Source organism: Leuciscus leuciscus (assembly GCF_965113295.1).
Source record: "Leuciscus leuciscus genome assembly, chromosome: 1".
In the NCBI taxonomy this organism is placed as follows: Eukaryota; Metazoa; Chordata; class Actinopteri; order Cypriniformes; family Leuciscidae; genus Leuciscus; species Leuciscus leuciscus.
The window spans coordinates 63734386-63759938 of NC_138725.1; the positions used below are offsets into that span (position 1 = coordinate 63734386).

The window sequence follows — 25553 nt, forward strand, 5'->3', positions numbered from 1 at the left end:
ATTTATCCAATTCCTCAATAGAATAGTAAAAATATTCAGCGTCATTGCTCCTAATATCGTCTCTATTTTTAACTTTTGATTCTATTTTTTCAGTTCTTTAATTGATTCTATCTTTGGTTCTATTCTGTTGTAGCCTAATAGGCCTATTTATATATATGAAAAATATGCCTATTAGGCTTAGGGTTTTATATTTAACCCACTTACATTTTAAAATACGGCAATTGCTGCTGTTTTGCACAATGTCCCTTTGCGCCACCTGGCGGTCATTTCGGGAACGACTTTGAAATGCGGCTGGTTTATTTTCGCCGCGGTGATTTCGCCGCGGCAGCTGGCGCGGCGGTAATAGGCATTCTGGTTGTCCACCATCTGTATATGTCTATGTGGTGTTTTTAATATGCTTTAAGACAAACCATGTGCAGATTCATAAGTCAACACCATTGCTTAGTATTATTTTTATTTGAAACAAAGTAAACTAAGTTTGAAAATAATTTGTGTTTCTGACGTCACAAACTACCTTGTAGCCAATCAGGTCAACGTGTGAGTGGGCTTTAGCATATCTTTAACTGTTGCGATGCAAGACTCTGAGACTCTGACTCTGAGATGGCGAACGGGAACATAGTTTGTGTAACATTAGCAACACATTATTAGCTGTTTGATAAAGGGAAAGGCTAATCATATTAATTACTGTTATGTATCCGACGTTGCAGAGAGCGGTCCGACATTGTAGAGAGCGATACATAAAACGCATTACCATTCTGATTCATCTACTGTATAATTCAATCTTCCACTTCTTCTTTTGAATCAGTTTCTGGTTTAAACATACAGTATATGGCTGAATTAATCCAGTATTTCCACTCGCTATTTTGTAGCATTTACAACGAGTGGATCAGATAGTCCGAGCTGGTGTGAGTGAATGGAGGCGGGGCTAATTAGCATATTCATATACTAAATGAAGCGAGGGCGTAGAGTTACATTCAAGCTATTTTAAGGCATGAATAAATTTTTTTAACGTTTAAATGTAAAAAATAAATACATTTTGTGTTAGTTTTATTTATATTTATATATTTATATTACTGTCCTGAATAAGCTGTTTCACATAATAGATATTATAGTCCACTAGACAAAATATTAACTGAATTTATACAAATTAATCTTAAAGTTGAATCTTAATATTGTATATTGTTACCTGGATGATTGACTGTTTTTGTATAATGACAGTGACTGTATGATTTTGAGATTCTGAGGACATTTGAGGGACATTTTAGGTGAAGGTGAAAACATTCACTGGTGCTTAAGATGGCAACACAATGCTTTTTATTTTTAATTTTTTTATTTTTTATTTAGTACTGCCCTTTAAAAGCTAAATGAGATATTCACATGTCCAATTCATTCATCCAATTAAAAAAGTTTAAACTCACCGGCTCCTATTTCAAAAGGTATGTAAAGTTATGAGCAGAATTGTATATTGATTGGGGGGGGATACATACATCACACATATGTATCAGATTGTAAATCCATCTGTGTTTACAATATTTAATAAATGTATCAGTGTATCTGTGGATGCTACAGAGCATATTTGGTGTTTTATTTAGTCATTTACTGGAACAGAGAGCGGGCAACAGAGCGATGTGGTGAGAAAGGAACATGGCCTAGAAGAAAGCATTAATGCTTAATGTAATGAACTTTGAAGTTGTTTTTTTGAGTGATTACACTTGTTAAATAGAGACAGTATATGTCTAAGATGAAAGTAAAACTGGATTGGAGCATACATGGATGGATTGGATTGAATCAGTAGCAAAACATGTTTCCAGATCGTTCTGTACCAATTTAATTTTGTCTACAAGGACAATAAATCCAGAAGTCGCCTGCAATTAGAAACCAGCCAACAGTCCTCGCAAAGAAAATTGCTTTTATAAACATACTAAATGTCATCAGGAATATCTAAAAATACAGAAGGGTCTGTTAGGTTTAGAGGTAGAAGTTGAGTTGGAAAATAGTATTAGCTCAGTAAGACAACAATAGAAGTCAATGGAAAGTCCCCAGTGTGTGTGTTTGGGTGAATATGTGCATATTTGTCTTACCAGCCTCTCTCTCTGCTGCAGGTATCGCCCCAAACATCACGGCCGGCCCCTCTGACAGCGCCGTGATTGATGGCATGTCTATCATTTTACACTGTGAGACCTCAGGGGCCCCGCGACCCGCAATCACATGGCAGAAAGGTCAGTCTCCAATCAGTCATCTCTCTCTGAGAAAGATACTCATCAGCGTCTCGGACTTTCGGACACCAATGTTTCTATGGAAGCTTAGGGATGTCGGCTAAATCAAGTGTCCAATCAACGTTGTTCTGATGAGCTGGGGACCGTCTTGTCTGTTTGATCGTCATTTTCTTTCTCCCTCTCACTTTCTCTCCCTTGTGTTTCGCCATCCCTCCGTCTTTGCACAGCTGAGCGGGTTCTGGCAAGCGGCTCTGTGCAGTTGCCGCGTTTCACTTTGCTGGAGTCTGGCAGTCTTCTGATCAGCCCCTCTCACCTGTCTGATGCCGGATCCTACACCTGCATGGCCAGTAACTCCCGTGGGATTGACGAAGCCTCGTCCGATCTGGTGGTGTGGGGTGAGTGTATGGCTCGTCGTCTCACGCAGAGTGACTAGAAACGACTGAAATGTCATGTGTTAACCATCAAGAACATTACAAAGTAATAACATATTTTCCTTCAACTTGAACTAACCTAGATTTGTCATAACATTCGGCATATTATCGGATATTTGAAGACCTTGACACACAGTCATGAGGGTCTGCAGTTTTATGTTTTTTATGTTTTATTTTGTGTTTTGTTAGGTTGTGGTGTGTTTTTTTGTGGTGTTTTTTTTTTTGGTTTTGTTGTGTTTTTTGTTTTGTTTGTTCATTTTGTTTTGTTTTGTTATATTTTGTGTTGTTTTTTGTTTCATGTTGTTTTGTTTTTTTTCTAAGTGCTGATTTCACCACATAATTTTTATGATCGCACCACATGACAGTTTTTTTTGTTTTGTTTTTGTTTTTTGTTTTGTTGTATTTTGTGTCATCTTTTGTTTTATTTTGTGTGTTCTGTTTTGTTTTTGTTGTTTTATTTTGTCTTTTGTTTTGTGTTTTGTTTCTGCAAGTTGATGTCGCTGTTGGACAGTGTTACCTAAGAAAATCAAGTGAATATCTTCACATTTTTGTAATATATTTTCGTTTTTTTATTTTTGTAATATGGATTACTTTCTCATCCAATTTTTTGAGGAGGCACTGCCTTGAAGGAAACACCTCAAATATACTTATTTTTCACAAGGGATGGTTGTTACAGAAATTGGAGGTGGAAATCAATGTGATCGATCACGGTACTACACTGTGATTTGTGTGTGCAGCTCGAACGCGAATCACTAATCCACCTCAGGACCAGAGCGTGATCAAGGGCACCAAAGCAGCCATGACCTGCGGGGTGACCCATGACCCCAGCGTTACAATCAGGTACAACCTCGACCATCCTATCCATGTCTTTGTCAACTCTGTGTCAACTCTGTCTAAATATCTATTGTCTCTCTCTCTCTCTCTCTCTCTCTCTCTCTCTCTGCCTTATCTAACACTCCATCTTTGATCAACACTAGCTTGTTCCTTCACTTCCTGTCCTGTGTGTTTATTACATTCAGTCTCATAAGACTTGATTTAACTGTCACCTGCTGGGCTGTTGTTATTCATTTGATCAGGGAAAATGGATGAAATGTAAACAAAGCAATAACTTAGATGGAGACTTTAATTAAACGCAAGACAGTTGAGATTAAATGGGGAAACGATGTGGCTGCAATTAAGAAGTGTTGATGTGTATGTGTGAGAGCATATGTGTGCAGGCCAATGTGCTGTTGTGTGTGTATATATGTGTGTGTGTGTGTGTTCTTTAAGTTTTTCCATGTATTGTTGCTGTGAACAAAAAGTAAACAGACCTCTGTTGTTGACAGGCACATCTGGGAAAAAGGTGGAATGGCTATTGATGTGAAGTCGAGTCCCCGCTTGCGTCTCGACTCCAACGGCACCCTGCATATATCTCAGACCTGGTCGGGGGACATTGGGACCTACACCTGTAAGGTCACCTCTGTGGGAGGCAACGATTCTCGCAGCGCTCACTTGAGAGTCAGGTACACGTCAAAGACACTGCCGCACGACCAGTTACTGTACCCACTGTGTGCTTCACCTTATAGATTCACATTCAGCTGCCGATTTTCACTGCCTCTTGGATATTGTTTTGGATTGTATCAGTGAGCTTTGTTTTTCTATTGGGATTTAAAGAACTGAGGCAATAGGTTGTTGGGAATGCACAATGAATAGTAAACAAAACATCCCAAATTCTTTCCTTTCCTCTTTCCTCTTTTTTTATCAATGTTTCATTGTTTCAAGTACAGAAGTCCATTGTGTTTTATCTGCTTGATAAATAATGGTGCACTGGCAAAGCAGTTGAGGCAACATTTATGTAAACAAGAGAGACAACGTTTATTATAAAAACTCTGTTTATCTCTCACTCAACATCAGTTTGGTTTGCTTTATTGACATGACAAACAATTGTGCATTTGTGTTGTCAAATCGTTTGCAGATTAGCAAAATAGCAGAACATTTATTTTTCTGCTTTTTTGCTATTCTGCAAACGATTTGCATATAAAGTGAGTGTAAACAGTATTAAAACAGCTTATCATGTATGCTACCATTAAAAGTTTGGGGTCAGTAAAAAATAAATTAAGAAATTAATACATTTATCCAGCAAGGATGCATTAAATTGATCAAAAGTGACAGTAAATACATTTATAATGTAACAAAAGATTTCTATTTCGAATAAATTCTGTTCTTTTGAACTTATTTCTGTTGAAAATAATTAACAGCATAAAGGTTTTCAAGGCTGATAATAATGGGAAATTTTTCTTGAGGAACAAATCATCATATTAGAATGATTTCTGAAGGATCATGTGACACTGAAGACTGGAGTAATGATGCTGAAAATTCAGAATACATCACATTTTAAAAGATATTCAAATAGAAAAGGTTATTTTAAATTGTTATAATATTTCACAATACTACAGTTTACTGTATCGGCCTTGGTGAGCATAAGAGACTTCTTTCTAAAACATCTTACCGATCCCGCAATTTTGAATGGTAGTGTATATTTTGAACAGAAAGGAAATGCAGTGTAAAATGTGTGAATGATTAATGATCACTTTTTGTTACTTTGGCCTCGCTCTGTCTCTCTCTCTCTTTGCAGGCAGTTGCCTCACGCTCCAGAGAACCTCATCGCCACCCTCAGCAGCTCTGAGAGAAGAACCATCAACCTGACCTGGGCCCAGGCCTTTGACGGGAACAGCCCGCTCATCCGTTACACCCTGGAGGTGTCAGAGAACAGTGAGTTTTCTGGCCCGCTGTATTTTTGTCATCACTCTTCACTCATCATTCAGCTCCAGAGTCCACTCTCAATGTCTCTGTTGGTGACAGACGCACCATGGACCGTCCTCTTGGCCAACATCGATCCAGAAGCCTCCAGCGTGATCGTGGGAGGGCTCATCCCGGCACGCTCTTACCAGTTCCGCCTGTGTGCCGTCAACGATGTGGGGAAGGGCCAGTTCAGCAGGGAGACGGCACGGTGAGTGTGGCAGTCAAAAAGCCAGAATCTGTAGCTCACCTTTTCTGTTATCACAGTTAAGCCTGAAGCTTAGGACATCATACTGTGAGATTTAATGTTAACAAAATGATTGGTTTTTAAACATATTCAAGGAACAAAGTGTTAACGAAGCCAGATTTTTTACTATAGCATGACGTTTGGTCTTTATTACAACTTATTCAGGTCAAGGACTACCCACTTCCATAAGAGACTGACATGCAAAGCGAACAGTCACAGTTCACTTGTACATTACATGCCGTTTAGAGTCAAGTTTTTTTTTTTTTTTTATAGGCAGACAGGGAATTTTTTTTTTTAAATAATGGCGCGTGAAGCTCTAATACGCGATCCGACACAAGCAAATAGAATCCATTATAATTCTAGCTGTTGCGACACGACAACAGTTGATTTCGGTGTAGATACGGTAAAAGTATACAGTTTCATTATTCCGTTTTGTCGCGAATGCTAACACCATGTCAACACCAGACGTAAGCGATGCGGCACACATTATAATCAGTGATGCTGTCTACACTGGATGTGGTGCGGCGTGACTTGACACAACCAATTTCTGACAGTAAACTGAAGCCCCGTTCTATTTCTGATGTATTTAAAGCGATCACACTATTTTTGGCACGAAGAACAAATGAATTTGCAACGGTCACTTTGTCGCGTCTAGTGTAGGCATGATATAAGCGTATGCTTACAGCCGAACGCATAGCCTTTTTAAAGTATACTCCATTTTATAGCGTGCGTGAACTCAGGCGGTCAACACATGCACACTAGAAATTTTGGCTTTGTCCAATGTCTGTTCTATTTCTCTCCAAAAGCTATACGTGATAAAATGTCTTTTGTACTCGTTTTAGCTAGAGTTGCGTGTATCTCGTAACGCTCGTCAACGAGGCCGTCTATTGTCTATTCTATTGTTGTTGTTCTGACAAAAGTCTGACAAAAGTGCCGCTACCTTGTGGACAAAACTGGTGATAAAAAAATAAAAATAATGCTCAAAAAAATGTCAAGATGCATGTGCATCTGGACTGATGGTGAAATTTAAGTTTCGTGCAGTGTACACATACCCTAGATTTGGTGGTATGGCTACGTTAGGTTTAAGGTGTAAGAGAAGGGCCAACACTGTGATTACAGCTGTAATTACATTAAGGTATTTTTAAATACAAATACAGTGTAAAAACAGGTAGGTACACAATAAGTGCATTGAATCAACTGATTATTTTAAAAGCTAGTACATAGTAGTTAAAGACACTTACAAATAGATTTGATGCCACTGGTGATCCTCATTGCTCAGACAGGTTGCTAAGAAAACTGTTGTTCCCTTACTTCCAGAAGTGAATATCAGCCAATCAGATTGAAGGTAGTGATTTTACAGTACAACGCTTTCCATTAGACGGTCCGTTATCAGGGTTTCCTGGGGTGTCCTAAGGACTAGCGCAGACATGTCCACGAGAATCGGACTTAAGCTAGAAAAATAGCCTTACAAACCTGGTAAAAGCTGGAAGAGAAATTTCTTCTCGCAGATCCTCGTGAGGAGGGAGAGCATTATTCAGCTGAATCTCAGCCTGCAGTGCTGTGAGAAATGGAACTGTACACTGAGAGACTTTAACAGCTTTTGTACAACCGCTCTCAACTCTGTCTACTACAGCATTACAAAGAGCGCCAAGCGCCTTCAAACGTGCTCCGATCCCTTAGGAACGCATGTGACGTCTGAGACGCACACACATAACATCCTGACTCAAAGATGCCCCAAAAAACGAGAAAGTGCCAAACAACATTTCTGCTTGAATTCAATGTTTTAGCATTAATCGTATCTGTTTGTGTCTTAAGGGATCCTGCTAGGAAAGAAGCAGTCGTTCACAGGTATTTGATTCTTGTAATCTGATACATTTGGAGTTTCTTCGGATCAGCTGGAGAGTGAAGTGTGTATGCTTCATTACAGCTGGAGGGAAACTGATTGAAAATGGAAAATGGAAAAAGTCAAGCTCAGATCAATGTGTGAGGATGAGATCTGAAGGCTTGTGGGAAGTAAACATTCTTTGCCCGTCTGCAACTTCCTGCGCATGCACAGCTGTGGCAAATCAATAATCTGCTGCCCAGGATACCAAAGTCCTCGACGGACTTACAAAAAACAAACTGGGAAAATATTAGGGAAAAGAAAATGTGTAGCTGATGCAATACCACGTCAAGAGCTAACATTCCTGGGGGCGAAAATGCATAACACACTATTATGAGAATGCCATATTGTTCTCGAACACAGTGGTCAGAGTGGTGAACTTCGTGGAGGTTTCATCATTTGACACCTAATTTATAATTTAGCATATTAAAAACAAATGGTCAAGGTTTAGCTGCTTAGCATTGCTGGTAGATACTGTAACTCTGCAGGCTAATTTAAAATTAGTATTTTATCTGGATTAAATATTTTTTCTCTGTCTGCTAACTTTGATGGGACTGTGTGTGTTCTTGTGGTGCCATTAGCCAATCAGCATCGTCATGGGCATGGCGTTGTTTTCCTGCTACCATTCAAAATCGTATCAAGGCTGCATTTATTGATAAAAAATAAATTTAAAAAAATCAGTAAAAACAGTAATATTGTGAATTAGTATTACAAATTAAAATAACTGTTTTCTATTTGAATATGTTTTAAAATGTAATTTATTCCTGTGATGGTAAAGCTGTATTTTCAGCATCATTACTCCAGTCTTCCATCACACGATTCTTCAGAAATCATTTTAATATGATGATTTGATGCTCAAGAAACATTTCTTATCATTATCAATGTTGAAAATGATCAATATTAATGTTTCAATTGTGCTGCTTAATGTTTTTGTGGAAACTGTGATACATTTTTCCCCCAGGATTCTTTGATGAATAAAAAGTTCAAAAGGACAGCATTTATTTGATAAATAATCTTTTGAATATTATAAATGTCTTTATTATAAATATCAGCTGAATAAAAATATTTATTTTAAAAAAAAACGTACTGACCTCAAACATTTCAATGGTACTGTACATATTTGCACATTTACATAATTTTGATTCATCCTCCTAGTTCAGATATTTGTTCAGATTCATTCACTGATTCGTTCAAATTACATATTTACTCCAGTAGTTGGTGATAAATAAGCATGTTATAGGTGAGTTATTGAATTGATTTGAACTGAACTCCCTTGAACATAGACGGCAGATTTTAAAATCATGTATTATCTGAGCAAGCAGCTGCCAGTGAGATGAATGGGAATGCTAACAGGTATTATAAACCTCCCTGATTTTGACAAACGCAAACTCACGAATTTATGCAAAAAAAAAAAAAATTACCATCCGTTCATTCCCACAGACTCTGAGCTCATCTCACACCAGATCTATTCTCTCAACTAACAACTTCCACTCATTTTGCAACTTGCAGATCAGAAGACATTCTTCTGTCAGAGCGCTCAGATGGGGGAACCCGCAGAGGTGGGGGTGACATAACAGCACTGCGCCGCTCAAGGATCCGCGCCTATTTCTTTGATCCTAAAACACTGCGCTTTATCTCAGCCACAGAACTGCAACTCTCACGCAGGAGATATCAAGATGTCAAGTTAAATAGATTTAAGAGGAGTCTTGCTGGATTTTTTGTACTCTGTGTCATTAGCCAATTTTGGTTGTGGCGTCTTTGATCATCTCACGTCAAGTGAAAGCATGTATCTCGAGGGCCACTGCTCGAAATGCAGCCAGCGCTCAGACGGCTTCTGAGATCAAAGTCCTTTATCGGTGTTCACCGGCAACTGGTGCATTACAATGACACACAGACACAGTCAGCATATATGTGGTCAATGGGCCTTATTTTAACGATCTAAGCGCATGGTCTAAAGTACACAGCGCAAGTGCACTTAGGGCGTGTCCGAATCCACTTCTGAAAGTTTAACGACGGGAAAAATGGTCGGCGCATGGTCTAAAAGGGTTGTCCCTATTCTCTTAATGAGTAATGGGTGTGTTTTGGGCGTAACGTGCAATAAACCAATCAGAGGCTCATCTCCCTTTGCCTTTAAAAGCAAGTTGCGGTCGCGCCATGGCGGATTCGCTGAACGCTTTTCCAGAGCGCAAACAGAACTGCTCGTGTGAGCGCACACGCAGACCATCTACGGGACAAGCCAGATTCCACCATATCTTTATGTACACAATATTAATATTTTACATAGTAATCCTTTTATTTTTAATATTTGGCTAGTTTGTGTGCTGCTGCACGTCCCTGTGTGTGTAATAAGCAGAGTGTATGCGCATTGTGGACCCGCCTATAGGCTCATATTACTAATGTTCCCTTTAAATAACAATAAAAATACTGTGCCATTGACTTTAGACCAGGTTTCAGTTGCTCAATGGCGTAGTCTATTTCAGTTGCCTCAAAATAGCAACGCACCAACAATGCGCCCGAACACACCTCGTTTTCAGACCAGCACGCCCATGGGTTCACAAATAGGCGCAAATGCATTTGCTATTTAAATAACGTGGCACAGGACGTGAAAAAGATAACTGCGTCGGGCTGAAACTAACAAAAAACACTTGCGCCGCACCTAGCGCCGCATTGCGCCGAATGTATGATAGGGCCCATTGTCATAAATGTGGTTATATATGAGCTATGAATATTGTAGATCTGGTTTTTGCACCATAATGTTCCTTAGTTTTTCTCAAAATCATACAACCTTGCTTGCAGGTTAAAATAATAATATCACAAAAAAAGAAACTCACATGTTCAATGAGGTCTGAGACAGCTTGAACTTGCTGCATGTGATATTAATCTTCCAGTGATTCCTAAAACAAGGAAGTAATTGGGTGGAGAGCGAAGTAACCGACTCAACCCTGTGTCACATGGCCATTCCAATTTCTCTTTTAATCTCTTTCTTGGCTCTTTCTCCCAATTCCTTGTTTTTAGAGTACCATTACCGGAGGAGCCCCCAAGCGCCCCTCCTCAGACAGTGATAGCCAGTGGCCGAACCAACCAGTCCATCATGATCCAGTGGCAGCCGCCCCCTGAGAGCCACCAAAACGGGCCGCTTCAAGGCTACATCATCAGGTGAGAGATCTCTGGGACTTTCCTTTACACAATCAAGCTGTTCTCAGCAGAACTTCATCTTCTAGAGTAGGTCGAGTCTAGCCTGGTTCAAGTCCCATTGGAACCCCACTCAGTGAGAGCTCCTTTATTTGAGTCTCAGAAGTCACAGGACAGATGCTTTTTCCATGTCTCTTACTATTCCCACCATGCCGCTCAGGTACTGTCTGTCTGGATTACCGGTGGACTGTCAGATGAAGAACATCACTAACCCAGACCAAACAAATCTTCTGCTGGAGGACCTCATCATTTGGACCAACTACGAGATTGAGGTGGCCGCTTATAACGGAGCAGGCCAGGGCGTCTACAGCCCCAAAGTCACGGAATGGACCCTACAAGGCGGTGAGGACCTTGAGAGTATTTTATAATCAGCAGATTTCCCAGGCAGCAACATAGTGTCGGCCCAGATCCGGGCCACAGATGGTACATGTGGATTCGACGAGTACCAGATGTGGGCCGGATCTGGGCCGATACTATGTTGCTGTCTGGCTTTGGCGCAAGATTTACTAAACAGGGCAAATTGCCGTGAGAGCACAATCCCAAACACAGACGCAGCCGGATCATTTCCATAATGACCAACGCAATCTACAAAGAGCAATGCAAATTAGCATCTGGTTTAACACATGCTTTTTTGGGGCGGTAAATAATGGCGCAAACACTTGTAATTTGACAAGCGCAAACCTTAGTAAATCACCTTGTATGATTCATTTAAATACTCTCCTCCCATAAATTTTGCGTCTGAAAAGGAAACTCATACAAATGCATATGCAATAAGGTCAACCGTAAAAATAATTTTTAGCACTTTTCAGCACTAATTTTTCATTGTGTGTCTTTGGTAAATTTTAACGCCAAAAGAGGGTTTGCATTGGCGCAAATGGTTAGTAAATGCCTAATTTGCTATTAGATATTTTTAGATTTAATGTTTCTCATAAATTAAAGACAATTATTTATTGGTCATTTTTTCTTATAGTAGCAGGGTTGAACAGGTAAGCGTAACAAATGCCATCCCTATACTGTACGTTTTGTGTAAAAATTTAGAAAATGGAATAAGATTATCATTATTCCTGTCTTGCTAATGAATGAAATATATGATTTCAACAGATGTAATATTTAATGTAATATTATTAAGTTATTGTAAATTATTTAACATTTCCTGTGAATAAAAAAAAAAAAATTTGTATTACAATAACTTGGGTAACAGGGTTGAATAAGGTTTACAAATGCATTTAAATGTACAGTTTGTGTAAAAATAGAGAAAATGGATTGAGATTATTTTCTTCTCGTCGTGACGAAGAAAGGGTTCAAATGTTGTCATGTCCTGTGTGTCACAATTTTCAAGGAATATAAATTTTTTGAAACACTGATCCATTTATTTTTTCATTGTGAAAAAAAAAAAAAACTCAAAACCTTTGGGATAGTTTTTATCTTCATATACTGTAGGTAAGCACCTTAATTCTTCCAAATTGATTCAGTTAAAACATATAATCTTTTACTATAAAGGTACAACAAACCCTCAAATGAATTGCATTATTTTTTATATTATTTTGATTGGAAAATGTTTTATTCACAAGCAAAAATTCTCTAACTCGCAGACTACTGTTTTTTCACATTTCAAAACAAGAAAAGTGACAGATTCTTGAAATATTATGATGATTTTTTTTGTAATGCCACTGATGCATAATATTTTCCTCTGTATGTGTTTATAAGGTTTTTTTCTTATTTTTTACCCCTTTCTCTTTTTTTTTTTCTTTTTTTTTACTTTACATGAAGATTTGATGTAATTTCATTCCTGTAGAGGTTCTATCTGTTTTGTCTTTTCTATATTTTTATTGTTTGATGCATTATTTATATATCTGGAATATTAATTTGTTTTTGTAATGGGGTAATATGCAGTTACATGTTTGCATGCAACATGTGGGTTGTAGCTAAATATCTGTTTTGGTCATTAACAAATAGATCATTAATATGATATAATATTTCATTTAAAGGTATAGCGGAGGATCTTTCCAAATTTTAGATAAGACCCGCCCTCTCCACTTTTTGAAAAGTTTGATTGATTCACCAGAATGATTGACAATTAGGAGGACCAATAGTTTAGACTACCCACCAGGAAGTAAAACATCCTCTGCTATACCTTTAATATTAGATATATTTGTATAATTTAATATTTCTGATCACTTTTTTCTTACAGTAACTTGGGTAACAGGGTTGCACAGTTAAGCCATCAACATTACAATTTGTGTTAAAATTGAGAAAATTAATAAAATGATTTTCTTGTCTTCTCATCATGCTGAGAAAATTGTCACTTCTTATTTGTCATAATTTTGAGGAAAAATGAATAATTTGTAATGGGCAAAAAATCATGCATTTACAGGTTCGCACACAACATGAGGGTACACAGCCAAATATATATGTTTTTGGTCTTGAAATCATATTCATATAATCATATTCATACCAAATTTAAACAGATTATGCCAAAATTATGACATTTTTATGGTTCTGACAGTTGTGATAGATTAAAATCACCCATTTTAAAATGGCTGCTTTTCATGCTAGATCCATTTTTAGATTAGATAACAGTCTATACACTGTCTAATAGTTCTCACAAAAAGAAAAGGATGGAATTATTGTCTCTGTATCTTTTTCAGTCACTGTCCGCTCTTTGATTTCCCCCACCTCATCTCATTCCTCTACTGCTCTCCTCAAATCTTCTCTTTTCAAGTGCCCACGGTCCCACCTGGGAACGTCCAGGCAGAGGCTGTCAACTCCACCACAGTCCGTTTCACGTGGAGCGCCCCGAGTCCACAGTTTATCAATGGCATCAACCAGGGATACAAGGTGAGCATCCATCCAGTGCCCTCTATCGGTCAAGCACAGGACTGCAGTGCTCTTTTTATTGTAATGGTTTCATTACTTCCAATATATGTCATGCTGAGACAGCAGCTGCAGGATTCACATTGGCTTGTGCTAAGCGATAGTTGTCACATCTGTCCGTTTTTTTTTACTTCAGCTGTTGGCATGGGAACCAGGCCACGAGGAAGATGTTACCTTGGTTACTGTAAGACCCAATTTTCAAGACAGTGTTCATGTGGGTTACATCACCGGACTGAAGAAGTTCACAGAGTACTTGACTTGCGTGCTGTGCTTCACTACGCCAGGAGATGGTCCTCGCAGCACTCCGCAGCGCATACGCACCCACGAAGACTGTGAGTGTCCTTTTTACGTATCCGTCCCTACACAAAACGATGCTCTCTTCAGGCTTGCAGGTGTCTGTTTGAAAAGACTCAATGTGGGTGTCTGTATTCTCAGCCCCAGGACCTGTAGGTCACCTGAGCTTCACAGAAATCCTGGACACTTCTCTCAAAGTCAGCTGGAAAGATCCGCCTGAGAAGAACGGCATCCTCACAGGTACCCGTACCAGAAAAATGGTGATTTCTTCTGATCTTCGGAAGTGAGTGTATTCTCAACCGCTTTCTGTCTTGTGCTCGCAGGGTATCGCATTTCCTGGGAGGAATTCAACAGGACCAACACGCGCGTCACGCATTACCTGCCGAACATCACGCAGGAGTACCGGGTCACCGGTTTGACTGCACTCACTACCTACACCATTCAGGTGGCCGGGATGACCTCCAAAGGTCAAGGTCAGCTGTCGTCCTCCACCATTTCCTCTGGTGTGCCACCAGGTCAGTTTCTTCTCAGTTTTCGTTCACTCCAAGATTGAGTCGATACCGTCATGCCATAATTAAAAGTGTAGAATTTGTAGCTCCTGTATTATTATAATCACTATACTATCTCCAGATGTTATTTCAAATAAATAAAATTTTGTGTTCATAAGATTTAATTGATATTTTATGTGTGTTGGGGCCACTAGAAATCTGAACAACTAAGCACACTGTGAAAAATTATTTTCATGATTTATCACAACTTTTGTTCTTTTGTCAAATCAGCTTAGATAATTAATGTGGTTTAGATAACATAATATTTTTGAGTTTCTGTATATTAAATCAATCTTCTTCATTGTATTAAACGCCCACTGAAGTGCCTTGGAACACACAGCTTTGTATGATGCGTTGATGTAATTTCCACTGAAGCAAGAAGCTAAGGCGGGACATATTTAATGGCCCCTCCCCCTTTTCAAACAGCCAATAGCGTTTAGTTTACCCCACAGACTTCAATTCATACTTGACAGTGCCATGGCAGCGAATCCGAGCGCTGATGATTCGTTGGATTCAATAGTAGAGGTGTGAATAAATTCTAGCCATTTCATTCTTAACCAACGTACAGTTGGAAAACAGAATACTATGCAATAAGGTGGCCAGGTGGTATTTATAGCATAGGGGGCGGGACCCTTTAGATTCTAGAGAGCATTTGATTGGACAGTAGATAGTAGACAGTAGAAGCTAAAGTCTGCGGTGATGTCATAAAAATCTGTGATCCATTTTAACAATGTGTGTGTAAAGGGAGATTAACTTTTGAATGCTTATATCTCCTAAATGCAAATTTTGTCATTATTTTGGAAAACACCAGCTTATTTATAACCTTAAGGCTAACATATTAATACTAAAAGCTAAAAAACTTACATTTTGGGCGCTTTTCCACTACACAGTACCAGCTCGCCTCGACTCGACTCGGCTTTGTTTGGTTTTCCACTGTGTAAAAGTTGTACCTGTACCTGCTTCCAGGTACTTTTTTTCATACCACCTCCGGCGAGGTTCTGAGCGAGCTGAGGCAATATTAAATGTGACGTGAAAACACGACAGACTGCTGATTGGTCAGAGAGAATCGTCACTATTCACTGCGTCATCATTGCACGCGCCAGACGGAGTATCCTGAATAAAAAACAGCAAAAAAACAAAAACATCCAAAGACAGCATACACTCGACTTCCTCCATTGTCCTGTGAGTGTTGGTGTGTCTCGCGTAGAAGATTAAGTCACGGCAGTTTCCTGCGGCGTCGCTATGACGACCAGGTACTATTGTGAAGGTACTATCTGCAATGGAAAACGAAGCGAAAAGCGAGCCGAGCCGAGACGAGGCGAGTCGAGTCAAGTCGAGTTGAGCTGGTACTGGTAATGGAAAAGCGCCATTAGATTTCAGGGGGCCTTTAACTCCATTTTTTTAATTCAATGAATTAACATTTTTAAGGACTCCAAGTAACTTACTTTTTTAAGTTAAACCAACAATATTTTTTTTTTACAGTGCAAGCAAAAAAAACCCACTTTTTTTGTGCTTAAAAAAGACAATCGGATTGTACATTCCTTAGGATGTTAACTTTAACTGTGTACCCTTATTAACCTTCCTCTTGATATCGGAGTTAATGAAGGTACGCTGAATATGATGGCATTGTGCATTAATATTCATAATCTTCAGCCACCTCTTAGACACAAGAAAGAGACTAAACACAGTGAGACGAGACACCGTGAAAAAAATGCTTTGAAGTTGTCCTCTTTAGATGCTTATAATGAAGCATCGGTATGCTGGATGGATCACACTGTTTTTAAATCAAACCTATCTTGTCTCACTTTTTGTTCCCCATGATGCTAATTTGAAAGCTTCTGCTTCTGCATGCAAAAATTAACTGATGGCAGACAGAAATGTGTCATGCAAATAAGGACAATGTCATTACTCTCTCTTTGATTCTGAATGCATTTTTCCCCACCGAATGCAAGGCTGAGGAATGTAAAAGTCTTTTGCATATTGTTCAGTATGGTCTGTCTTACTTCATTTTTTAATTCAGCATGAGGCATTGCGAGTGAATTGCAATAATATTGTTCCAATGCCTTTTATTTTTTTCCCACTGAGCCATTTCTACCATTCATCTTGTATTTTTCATTGCTCCCGTTCCCACAGAGATGCCTGGACCTCCTACCAACATCGCCATCTCTAACATCAGCCCACGTTCAGTTACCCTGCAGTTCAAACCGGGCTATGATGGCAAAACATCTATCTCACGCTGGCTGGTAGAGGCTCAGGTAGTTTAGAACAAATTTACGTTGAGAATTTACCTCAAGCTGTCACCTTTTTTATTAGCCATCACTGATATCTCTCTTTCCTTTTTTGCACGTTCAGATCGGTGTTATCGGAGAAAATGAGGAGTGGGTCATGGCCCATCAGTTGGCCAATGAGCCTGATGCACGATCCCTTGAGGTCCTGGGCCTCAACCCCTACACGTATTACAGGTCTATCCCCTGCGACATGTTGAAATCTGAGATGTACTGGGCCATTCTACAGATTTGGTTCAATGTCAGAGTTGGAAACATCTTGAAAAAACGTCTTTTTATGTATGCAAATTGTATAATATCCAAGGTACACATAATTGTGCAGTTAATTCTTATATTGTAATTTCAGAAAGTGTTGGAATATTTTTCCTCTCCCCAAATTTGTCACTACCAAAACACAATAATATATCATTTATTAACAAGGGTTATATTGACCTATTATGATTTTGTTTACATCTGCCTTGTAAATATATTTCTTGCTATTTTATTAAAAAGTTTTCACAGGTAAATCTATAATAATTAAAATTGTAACAATATTTCAGTTGCAATTTATGAGATTTGTGTATTTTGAATCCAATCTTTCTTTGTAAAAGGCTTACAGTTAATCATACTGATTTCAAAGTTAAGGATTCATTATTTGAATATACACTGAACCAAACACTATCATAACATCTTGTCCTGTCACAACATGACTGTTTCGGTAGTGACAATACTAGTGATACTCTTAAGCCTAGTTCGAAGATGCTAGCACAGTTCTGAACAGTTGTAGGCTACACACACAAAAAAACAAAATTTTATCGAATAACACCCAGAAAAACACTGATGTCACAACCGAAACTTTACCACATGTTTCGATCGTGACTGTTTCGGTAGGGACATTTTTTGATACTTTTGAGCCTAGCTCAAAGATGCTAATCAGCACATGGTTAGCTAGGACAGTTCTGATCAGTTGTACACACATAAAAACTACATTTTATCGAATAACACCCCAAAAAACTATGATGTCACAACCAAAACTTCACCACGTTTCGGTCGTGACAATTTTAGATACTTTTGAGCCTAGCTCAAAGATGCTAATCAGCACATGGTTAGCTAGCACAGTTAACCATGCTGCACAGTTCTATTTTTATGGAATAACACCCAAAAAAGTTTGCTTAATTGCAGAAAAAAAGGTTTTTGTTAGTGACGTTCCTTTTAGTTACACACAGATTTTCAGACTTTTGAACACATTTACCTCAAAATTATGGGACTTATCTGCTCACTATGTAGCTATGAGAGAGAGGGACACAGGAATATTTCCTGATCAAAAATGTAGGGGTGTAGTCAAAATCAGTCTCAGCCAATGGACTTAAACACACACTGTTTCGGTAGTGACATGACAACATGGGACACATTTTTTTACATAAAGTTTCATGATTTACAAACAAAATATCAATTTTTTTATTTTTATTTTTTACTTCTAAAATCTACAGATATTTTTAAAAACATCATTGGAAAAAATTGCTACAATTATTTCAATATCATTTTCATAAGTTGAAATGTAGGTATTAAGGTTCGAGACAGCCACCTCCCAATTGAAAGTACCCATAAATTATGATTTTATATGTATTAAGCTTACTGATATTTTAAATATGATTGTAGGATTAAATAGATAATAATAAGAATCTTAGTAAACATCTAAGATTTGAATACTTACGTGATTTTTAAATGTGTTTTTTGGTTGTGGGACCGCAGTTTGCACCAATTCTGTAGAATGGCCCATATACAGTACGATGCCTGTAGGCTGCGTTATAACTTGCCGTTTGATTTTAGGTTTCGAATGAGGCAGGTGAATATAGTAGGCACAAGCCCACCCAGCCAGCCATCCAGGAAGATCCAGACACTACAGGCTCCTCCTGACATCGCCCCAGCCAACATCACTCTCCGCACAGCCAGCGAGACTAGCCTGTGGCTCAGATGGGTGGTACGTATGCGTTCTGGAACGTGATCGATATGCTTAAGAGGAAAAGATGTGTGTTCGTTTTATTTTGAGTAGTCCGGAGATTGCATTTCCACCCATAGGAAAATTTTATTGATCATTGTTTGCTTGTTCATATAGCTTTGTAGAATTAATTTAGGTCCCAGTATAATACTTATCCCTAAAATCAGAGGGACATGATGGTGAATAACAATGATGTAGAAGCACCTAACCCTTGTAAGCCTAAACTTGACATCAACTGTAAACTTGTCTCTCAAATCTGTTTAATCTGGAGCTGCTGTATTGATAAATGAACTAAATTAATAACTTTTTTACAACAGGAAATTAATCAGCACTGAACTTACTTAAGCTGGACACTGACACTATTTTTTAGTGGAGCTGCTGTGCAGCCAAAACAAACTTTGTTGCATTATTTTCCTGTTATCACTGTAAAGCTGCTTTGAAACCATCTGTATTGTAAAAAGTGCTATATAAATAAAGGTTACTTGACTTGACCTGACCTTGGACATGTGATCACTCATTTAGAATACTCCAAATTCATTAACATTAGAAAGAGGTTAAAAACAAATTAATGTGCGTACATGTTGTGAATTTTTTTGGAAAAAGCACACAATTATTAGTGAATGAGACCCATTGTCTTTTCTGAAGAGACATATGTGAGATTATTGGGGTCTTCTTCTCGGGAGATAAATCAGACAAATTAGAAACTTAAGCAGAAGTCTCTATTTGCATCACATTGTTTTGAGAGAAACAGTTGGGGTATTGAAGAGATTTCATTTGTGATTGTATTTTCCTAACGGTGATAAGACCCGGTCGAGTGGTGATAAATATTCTAAGATGCTAAGATTTCTAATCTAAGTTGAAGTGTGTCTGTATTCTAGCCGCTGCCAGAATGGGAATACAATGGCAATCCAGAGCTGGTGGGCTACAGGGTGCAGTACTCACGCCTGGGCTCAAAGGTTGGGGTCCTGTCCCACATCATTCCTGACAGGCTAGAGAGAGAGTTTACCATTGAGGACCTGGAGGAGTGGACAGAATACGAGGTCAAAGTGCAGTCGTTCAATGGCATCGGGTCAGGACCGTGGAGCCAGCCAGTTCACGGGAGAACCAGAGAGTCAGGTGATAAATCTGCTGTGCTTTCTTTCCTCCCTCTCTTGTACTTTTGCTCTTTTGTACCTTCTCAAATGCTTTTACAATAATGCTGACCTTTGAATTAATTATGATGGCTGCCCACAGGAACACTTTATTGCTCAAAGGTTGTTCCTTTATTGTCCAGGAGTCTTAATGGAGTTTGCAGTTATGATTCAACTAACTTTGCATCTCCTAAAATTCTTATGAGAAATAAAAAATAGATGAGACAATTGCTGGCATACAGTTAGAGACGATATCTATAAAATAACTGTGGATAGTATAACTCAGATAATTGATTGATGAGACATATTTGAGTTTTGTTTTCAGACTTTAGCGTCTTAGCAAATCTAAGTTTGTGAGATTGTTGAGATCTCATCTGAAACTTGAGATATGACACTCCCTGGGGTCTTTTCCTCCATTTTCTCTCCGTTGCTTAGACCTATTAAAAAGTTACTGAAAAAAAAGTTATTTTCTAATCAGTCAAACTGTCTGTATTTCACAGTTTGATTAACAGCTGGCAGCGCAGTCGGAAACACGTTTTTACAATTATGTACCGAATTGTAACCAGACTGCATTGGCGTATGCTTTATCTTGTAAACATGTGACAGGTACAATGAATGACAAAATGCACGCTGTTCCCGTTTGAAACTCTGATCGCTCTTACAGTTGTTAATTGTATGTTTTCTCCATTTGTTAGTGCCCTCCAGTGGCCCTGCAAATGTTTCAGCTTTTGCTACCACCTCCAGCAGCATCCTGGTCCGCTGGGGTGACGTGCCAGAGACTGACCGCAATGGATTAATTTTGGGCTATAAGGTACATTGTTAACTGGATTCCTACTAGATTTATTGACCTTGAATTCATTGCAGTAGTGAAAAGATGCATCTATTCCTCCTCATTTCAGGTGGTATACAAGGAGAAGGATGCAGAGTCAGCTCTACGTTTCTGGTCGGTGGAGGGAAATACCACTTACAGTGTCCAGCTCACTGGTCTTGGGAAGTATGTGCTTTATGAGATCCAGGTTCTATCCTTCACCCGTATAGGAGATGGTATGCCAAGTTCTCCGCCCATCTTTGAGCGCACACTTGATGATGGTGAGAGTCTAAAACTCAATTAACAACCACCATAAGTTATTAATCTTGCTTATGTTGTACTAGTTACATTAATTTTTTTTAACAGTACCTGGGCCTCCAGTCGGGATCCTTTTCCCTGAAGTTAGGACTTCCTCAGTGAGACTGATCTGGCAGCCCCCTGCCCAGCCAAATGGCATCATCCTTGGTAAATTGGGTGCACTATATATGATTTTTGCAGTCCTTTACTATTGTGACTTGTCAGACTGATTCATGATCACAGTGTGACCATGGGTAAAATCTATGGTGCACTGGGACACGGTCTTTCATGTCAGATTGGATTGGTACACATCACAGCCGAAACTTTTCTCCCAAACGTCCCATTGACATTTCGTTGGAGCAGTCACACTGCACGATGGTACGATTGCAGAATTTCTAAGATTTACCGCAATTAATCAGCTGTCAATGAACATTAGTGTTGTCAAAAGTACTGAAATGAAAAAAAAATGTACAATACCAGCATTTCCCTCTAGAATTTTGAGCACTGTTCAATGGATTCTTAAACACCTCTGATTGGCCATTCTGTTGACGCGCTCAACATATATTTTTCTGATTGGCCATTGTGTTGACGCGCTCAACATATATGTTTCTGTTTGGCCATTGTGTTGATGCGCTCAACATGTATGCCTGTGATTGGCTACAATGATCAACGCTTTAAAAACGCGTTGTCTTCACCGAACGCTTACACAGACACACACGGGAGCGTATGAAAGCAAGCGTCTATCAGCGGATCCCTAATATATCCACTGATAGACGGATCAGCTGGAAGACGCCTTCTTTCAAACGCTCCCGTGTCGGTACTTTTGACAACACTAGTGAACATGTCACACTAGCTGATTAAAGATTAGAAACAAGACTTACTCTGCAACAAGAGCAAACTAGTTGAAAGTTAGTGCATCCGCCTCCCATTCTGGTTGATGCTAGCTACAATACCGCCCAGAGCAGTGTGGGTAGGACTAGTTTTTTTGGGGCCGTGATCCGGATGGGAGTGAGGTTTAGGGAGTGAGTGTAATAAAAGCTAGCTGATAGAGATACCTGTGCAGGCAACCTTACTAGACGCTAGAGGCTGTGGTCTTTTGTGTCCTTGTAAGTGCGTCCGCATCCCATTCTGGTAGGCATTGGTTTGAATCCCATTTGAAGGGGTGCTTGTAGGACCAGTTACATGATAATCAAATTCAGAATCTACTAACAGTTTCTCTCATCTAGCCTATCAGATTGCTTACCGGAGAAACTCCTCCAGTATTACCTCCGCCATCGTCGATGTGCTCAACCCAAGTGCGCGACAGTATACAGCAGCTGGACTGAAACCAGAGAGTGTTTATGTGTTCCGCCTCACAGCCCAGACTCGAAAGGGCTGGGGAGAAGCGGCCGAAGCACTGGTGGTCACTACAGAAAAGAGAGGTACTGCTTCACCTCTCTTTACAAGGTCAGGTGCTGTTTACTACATGTCATTGATTAAAACGACTCATCTAATCTCCCCTCAGCACGCCCACAGCCCACAAGTCGTCCCGTTGTGCCTCAGGAAGAGGTCCTGGCCCGCAGTGTGCTCCTGTCATGGGAACCAGGCAGCGATGGTCTGTCACCCATCCGATACTACACAGTCCAGTACAGAGAGCTGCCCGACAGCAACTGGACTGTCCACTCGGCATCAGTCAACCATGAGGCCACCTCTTACATCATAGACAGGTAAGCCTGAATTGATCCTGTGTCAAACTTTGAGGGTCATAGAGGACAAAACTGGTAGCACCGCAGTGGTCCCACTGAGCTTTTTTCCTGTTTGCAGGCTCAAGCCTTTCACTTCTTACCAGTTCAGAGTGAAAGCCACTAATGATATTGGGGACAGCGAGTACAGCGAGGAGAGCGAGGCAATCACCACTCTACAGGACGGTAGGGGCAACTGCGAAACGCTTTAATGCTGTCGAGGCCTGAGATGAATCATAATGTGGCCAAAATTGGATACAGCCAGTGAAGGGGAAAAACTGCTGGGTTACCTCATGCTTGACCTTTGGCGTGTAACCAGAACGCTGCTAACAGTTCCACCACTATTAGCTGGATTTCACTCTTGGTTGTTCGACTCTTATCAGGGTCTTTGCAGCTCCGCAATCATTAGCTGAACAAACTGTCTGTTTGTGTTCCATTAGCTCCCGACAAAGCTCCCACAATCCTCTCTGTGACGCCGCACACCACCACATCTGTGCTGGTCCGCTGGAAGGTGAGGTCTGATTCATCACGCTGTTCTGAGAGGGAACATGGGTCTTTATCTGTTGTTGAATGTTGTGTTTACAAACAGGAGATAATGATAATCTGTTCAAACCCATCCAGCCACCCCCCGAGGAGGAGATCAATGGCATTTTGCTTGGTTTTCGAGTACGCTACAGAGAACTGCGTTACGATCGCCTACGCAGCTTCACAGTGCGCACAGTGAACAGCCCACCAGGCAACTGGGCTGAGCTCACAGGTGAGTCTCAAATAAATTCACTCAAGTCTAAATTAGTATTTGTCTATCTAGCCCTGTTATCTACAAAAACTTACAGTGGTAACAATAGCCTTATAAAAGACGGTTTGTACCATGGTACAGTCATGGGATAATATGATGACTTGATTATTATATTAATGTACCTTGGTATTACTAACATGTATTTCAAGGTACATCAAAGAATAAATATACATAGTACAGGATACTTTGAATATCTTGCATTTAAATGTTATCAGTTCTTACTTTCCCTGAGAATCAAACCCATGACCTTGGTGTTGTTCACGCAATACTCTATTGTTTGAGCTACAGAAAGCACAGGAAACTACTACCATCATGGTACTTTGTCCAAAAAACATGATACTACTATGGAGCTTTGCTAATGTCCATACAACTTTTAATAAAAACACTAAGCCATATTGGCATTAAACCATGGGTTTTGTATGGGAAGTGTTTGTGCTGATCAAAAAGTACTTGCGTCACAATCACATGTATAAGTACATGGAGAGATTAGCTAATTCAGCAAAATGCTAACTCGTCTGTTTTGTGTTTCCCTGTAACTGCACATTCTATTGTGGCTCATGTCATTAACATGCATGTAATTGAAGCTTTACAATGTTTGATAATGAGGGCTGTGTTAATTGTTTTCTGAGCAGTTCGTTTCTCTCGCAAAGTCTGTAGAGCTGCCAGTCTTTCCGCTAGCATGAGCTAATGCGCTAATCCAGCTCTTTTTTTCTCTCTTTCTCTTACTTTTTCCTTATCTCTCTCTCTCCCTCTTTAACTTTGTTCTTGCTCACTGTCATCCTCTCCCCTCTACTCAACCGTCCTCAGCCCCTTACAGTGTGAGGAACCTGACCGAATCCTCACTTACCCAATACGAGCTGGACAGTAAGTCCTGAGATTCGCTCTCGCTCTTTCATCAGTGTTTTTATCGTCATCATTTATACCAGTGTTGGGGAAGCTACTTCAAGCTGTTCATATCTGAAGTAGTTTAACTGCAGTCAAGCCATCCTATAAACAGTTAGCTGAACTACCAATAAAACTGCAATGAAGCTATATAACCGTTCAAAAGTTTGGGAGGTTTTTTTTTTGTTTTTTGGGGGTTTTTTTTCAGTCAGGATGCATTAAATTAATCAAAAGCATTTTGGAGCATTTAAAATATTATATTATTGTCTTAATTAAGTTCTTAAATTCTAAATATAAAAATTTGTGAATATTACTTCATACATGCTTGGTATTAAATGGTATATTATTGTTTCTAATGAAGTATGAATGTATAATTTTAATATTTAATTTATATTGTTGATGATTAATATTATTAAGGATATTTTTATGCATATCAATACAAACTAAATATTCACACAGGGACTCAAATCTGCCAATCATTTTCTTTTTCGCAACAGTTCTCTTTAATGAAACATCTGAATGAACAAATTCACTAAGATGAATCAGGAAACAGTAGCTTATTACTGGAAAAGTTACTCTGATTATACTAAAGAACATTAAGTTAGCAGCATCGTTCATTTTGGTTAGTTACTCCCCAACACTGCTTTCTAGTCATCCAGTCATCCAGTCCTTCATCCTGCCAAACTCAATCTCTGAACTCCAGTAGCGAGTAGTACTCTTTCTCACACCTCGTTTATTTGCTCACACGAAAGCCCAGTCTCATTTGTCTCTCTTCTCACGTCTGACTGTGCCCATTTCTTTCCACACTGTCATTGGCTTTTCCTCACAACTTCTCACTTCATTGGAACGGGATCATTATGTTTTAGCACCACTTAAGGTTTTATCATGCAATATTGAATAGGGTGTGCACTTTTTTTCCATTGTTCAGATCTGAATAAACACAAGCGCTACGAGATCCGACTGAGTGTGTATAATGCGGTAGGGGAGGGGCCCACCAGCTCACCACAGGAAGTGTTTGTGGGAGAGGCGGGTAAGGACACAAGTATTCCTCCTTGATGCTCTCAGTCAATATTATTGATTTCACAGTCTAATAAAACATGCAGTAGTGCTGTCAGTCAGTATACAGTCTTATAAATCAGTCAGCCTGGTTTGGTCATCTCTCTCTCTCTCTCTCTCTCTCTCTCTCTCTCTCTC

The 25553-nt window shown here is 39.4% G+C and overlaps 1 protein-coding gene across 4 annotated transcripts in view; it reads left to right on the plus strand.

Moving 5' to 3' along the window:
• The window catches only part of sdk2a (sidekick cell adhesion molecule 2a), a 150919-nt gene that overhangs the window by 107734 nt on the left and 17632 nt on the right, over positions 1-25553 (plus strand). Inside the window, exons 10-35 of one of the 4 annotated variants that reach the window (XM_082140854.1) lie at positions 2103-2219; positions 2444-2611; positions 3385-3487; positions 3973-4149; positions 5262-5398; positions 5489-5636; positions 10570-10710; positions 10907-11088; positions 13469-13584; positions 13757-13952; positions 14056-14154; positions 14238-14429; positions 16596-16717; positions 16815-16924; positions 18557-18707; positions 19604-19841; positions 20551-20666; positions 20755-20944; positions 21030-21128; positions 22187-22381; positions 22465-22666; positions 22764-22867; positions 23122-23192; positions 23303-23438; positions 24285-24341; positions 25288-25389. In XM_082140854.1, coding sequence (XP_081996980.1) covers positions 2103-2219; positions 2444-2611; positions 3385-3487; positions 3973-4149; positions 5262-5398; positions 5489-5636; positions 10570-10710; positions 10907-11088; positions 13469-13584; positions 13757-13952; positions 14056-14154; positions 14238-14429; positions 16596-16717; positions 16815-16924; positions 18557-18707; positions 19604-19841; positions 20551-20666; positions 20755-20944; positions 21030-21128; positions 22187-22381; positions 22465-22666; positions 22764-22867; positions 23122-23192; positions 23303-23438; positions 24285-24341; positions 25288-25389 — 3669 coding nt within the window. Of the gene's footprint in view, positions 1-2102; positions 2220-2443; positions 2612-3384; positions 3488-3972; positions 4150-5261; positions 5637-10569; positions 10711-10906; positions 11089-13468; positions 13585-13756; positions 13953-14055; positions 14155-14237; positions 14430-16595; positions 16718-16814; positions 16925-18556; positions 18708-19603; positions 19842-20550; positions 20667-20754; positions 20945-21029; positions 21129-22186; positions 22382-22464; positions 22667-22763; positions 22868-23121; positions 23193-23302; positions 23439-24284; positions 24342-25287; positions 25390-25553 lie in introns of all 4 variants that reach the window. The other 3 variants (XM_082140852.1, XM_082140855.1, XM_082140853.1) reach the window with 3 other exon arrangements.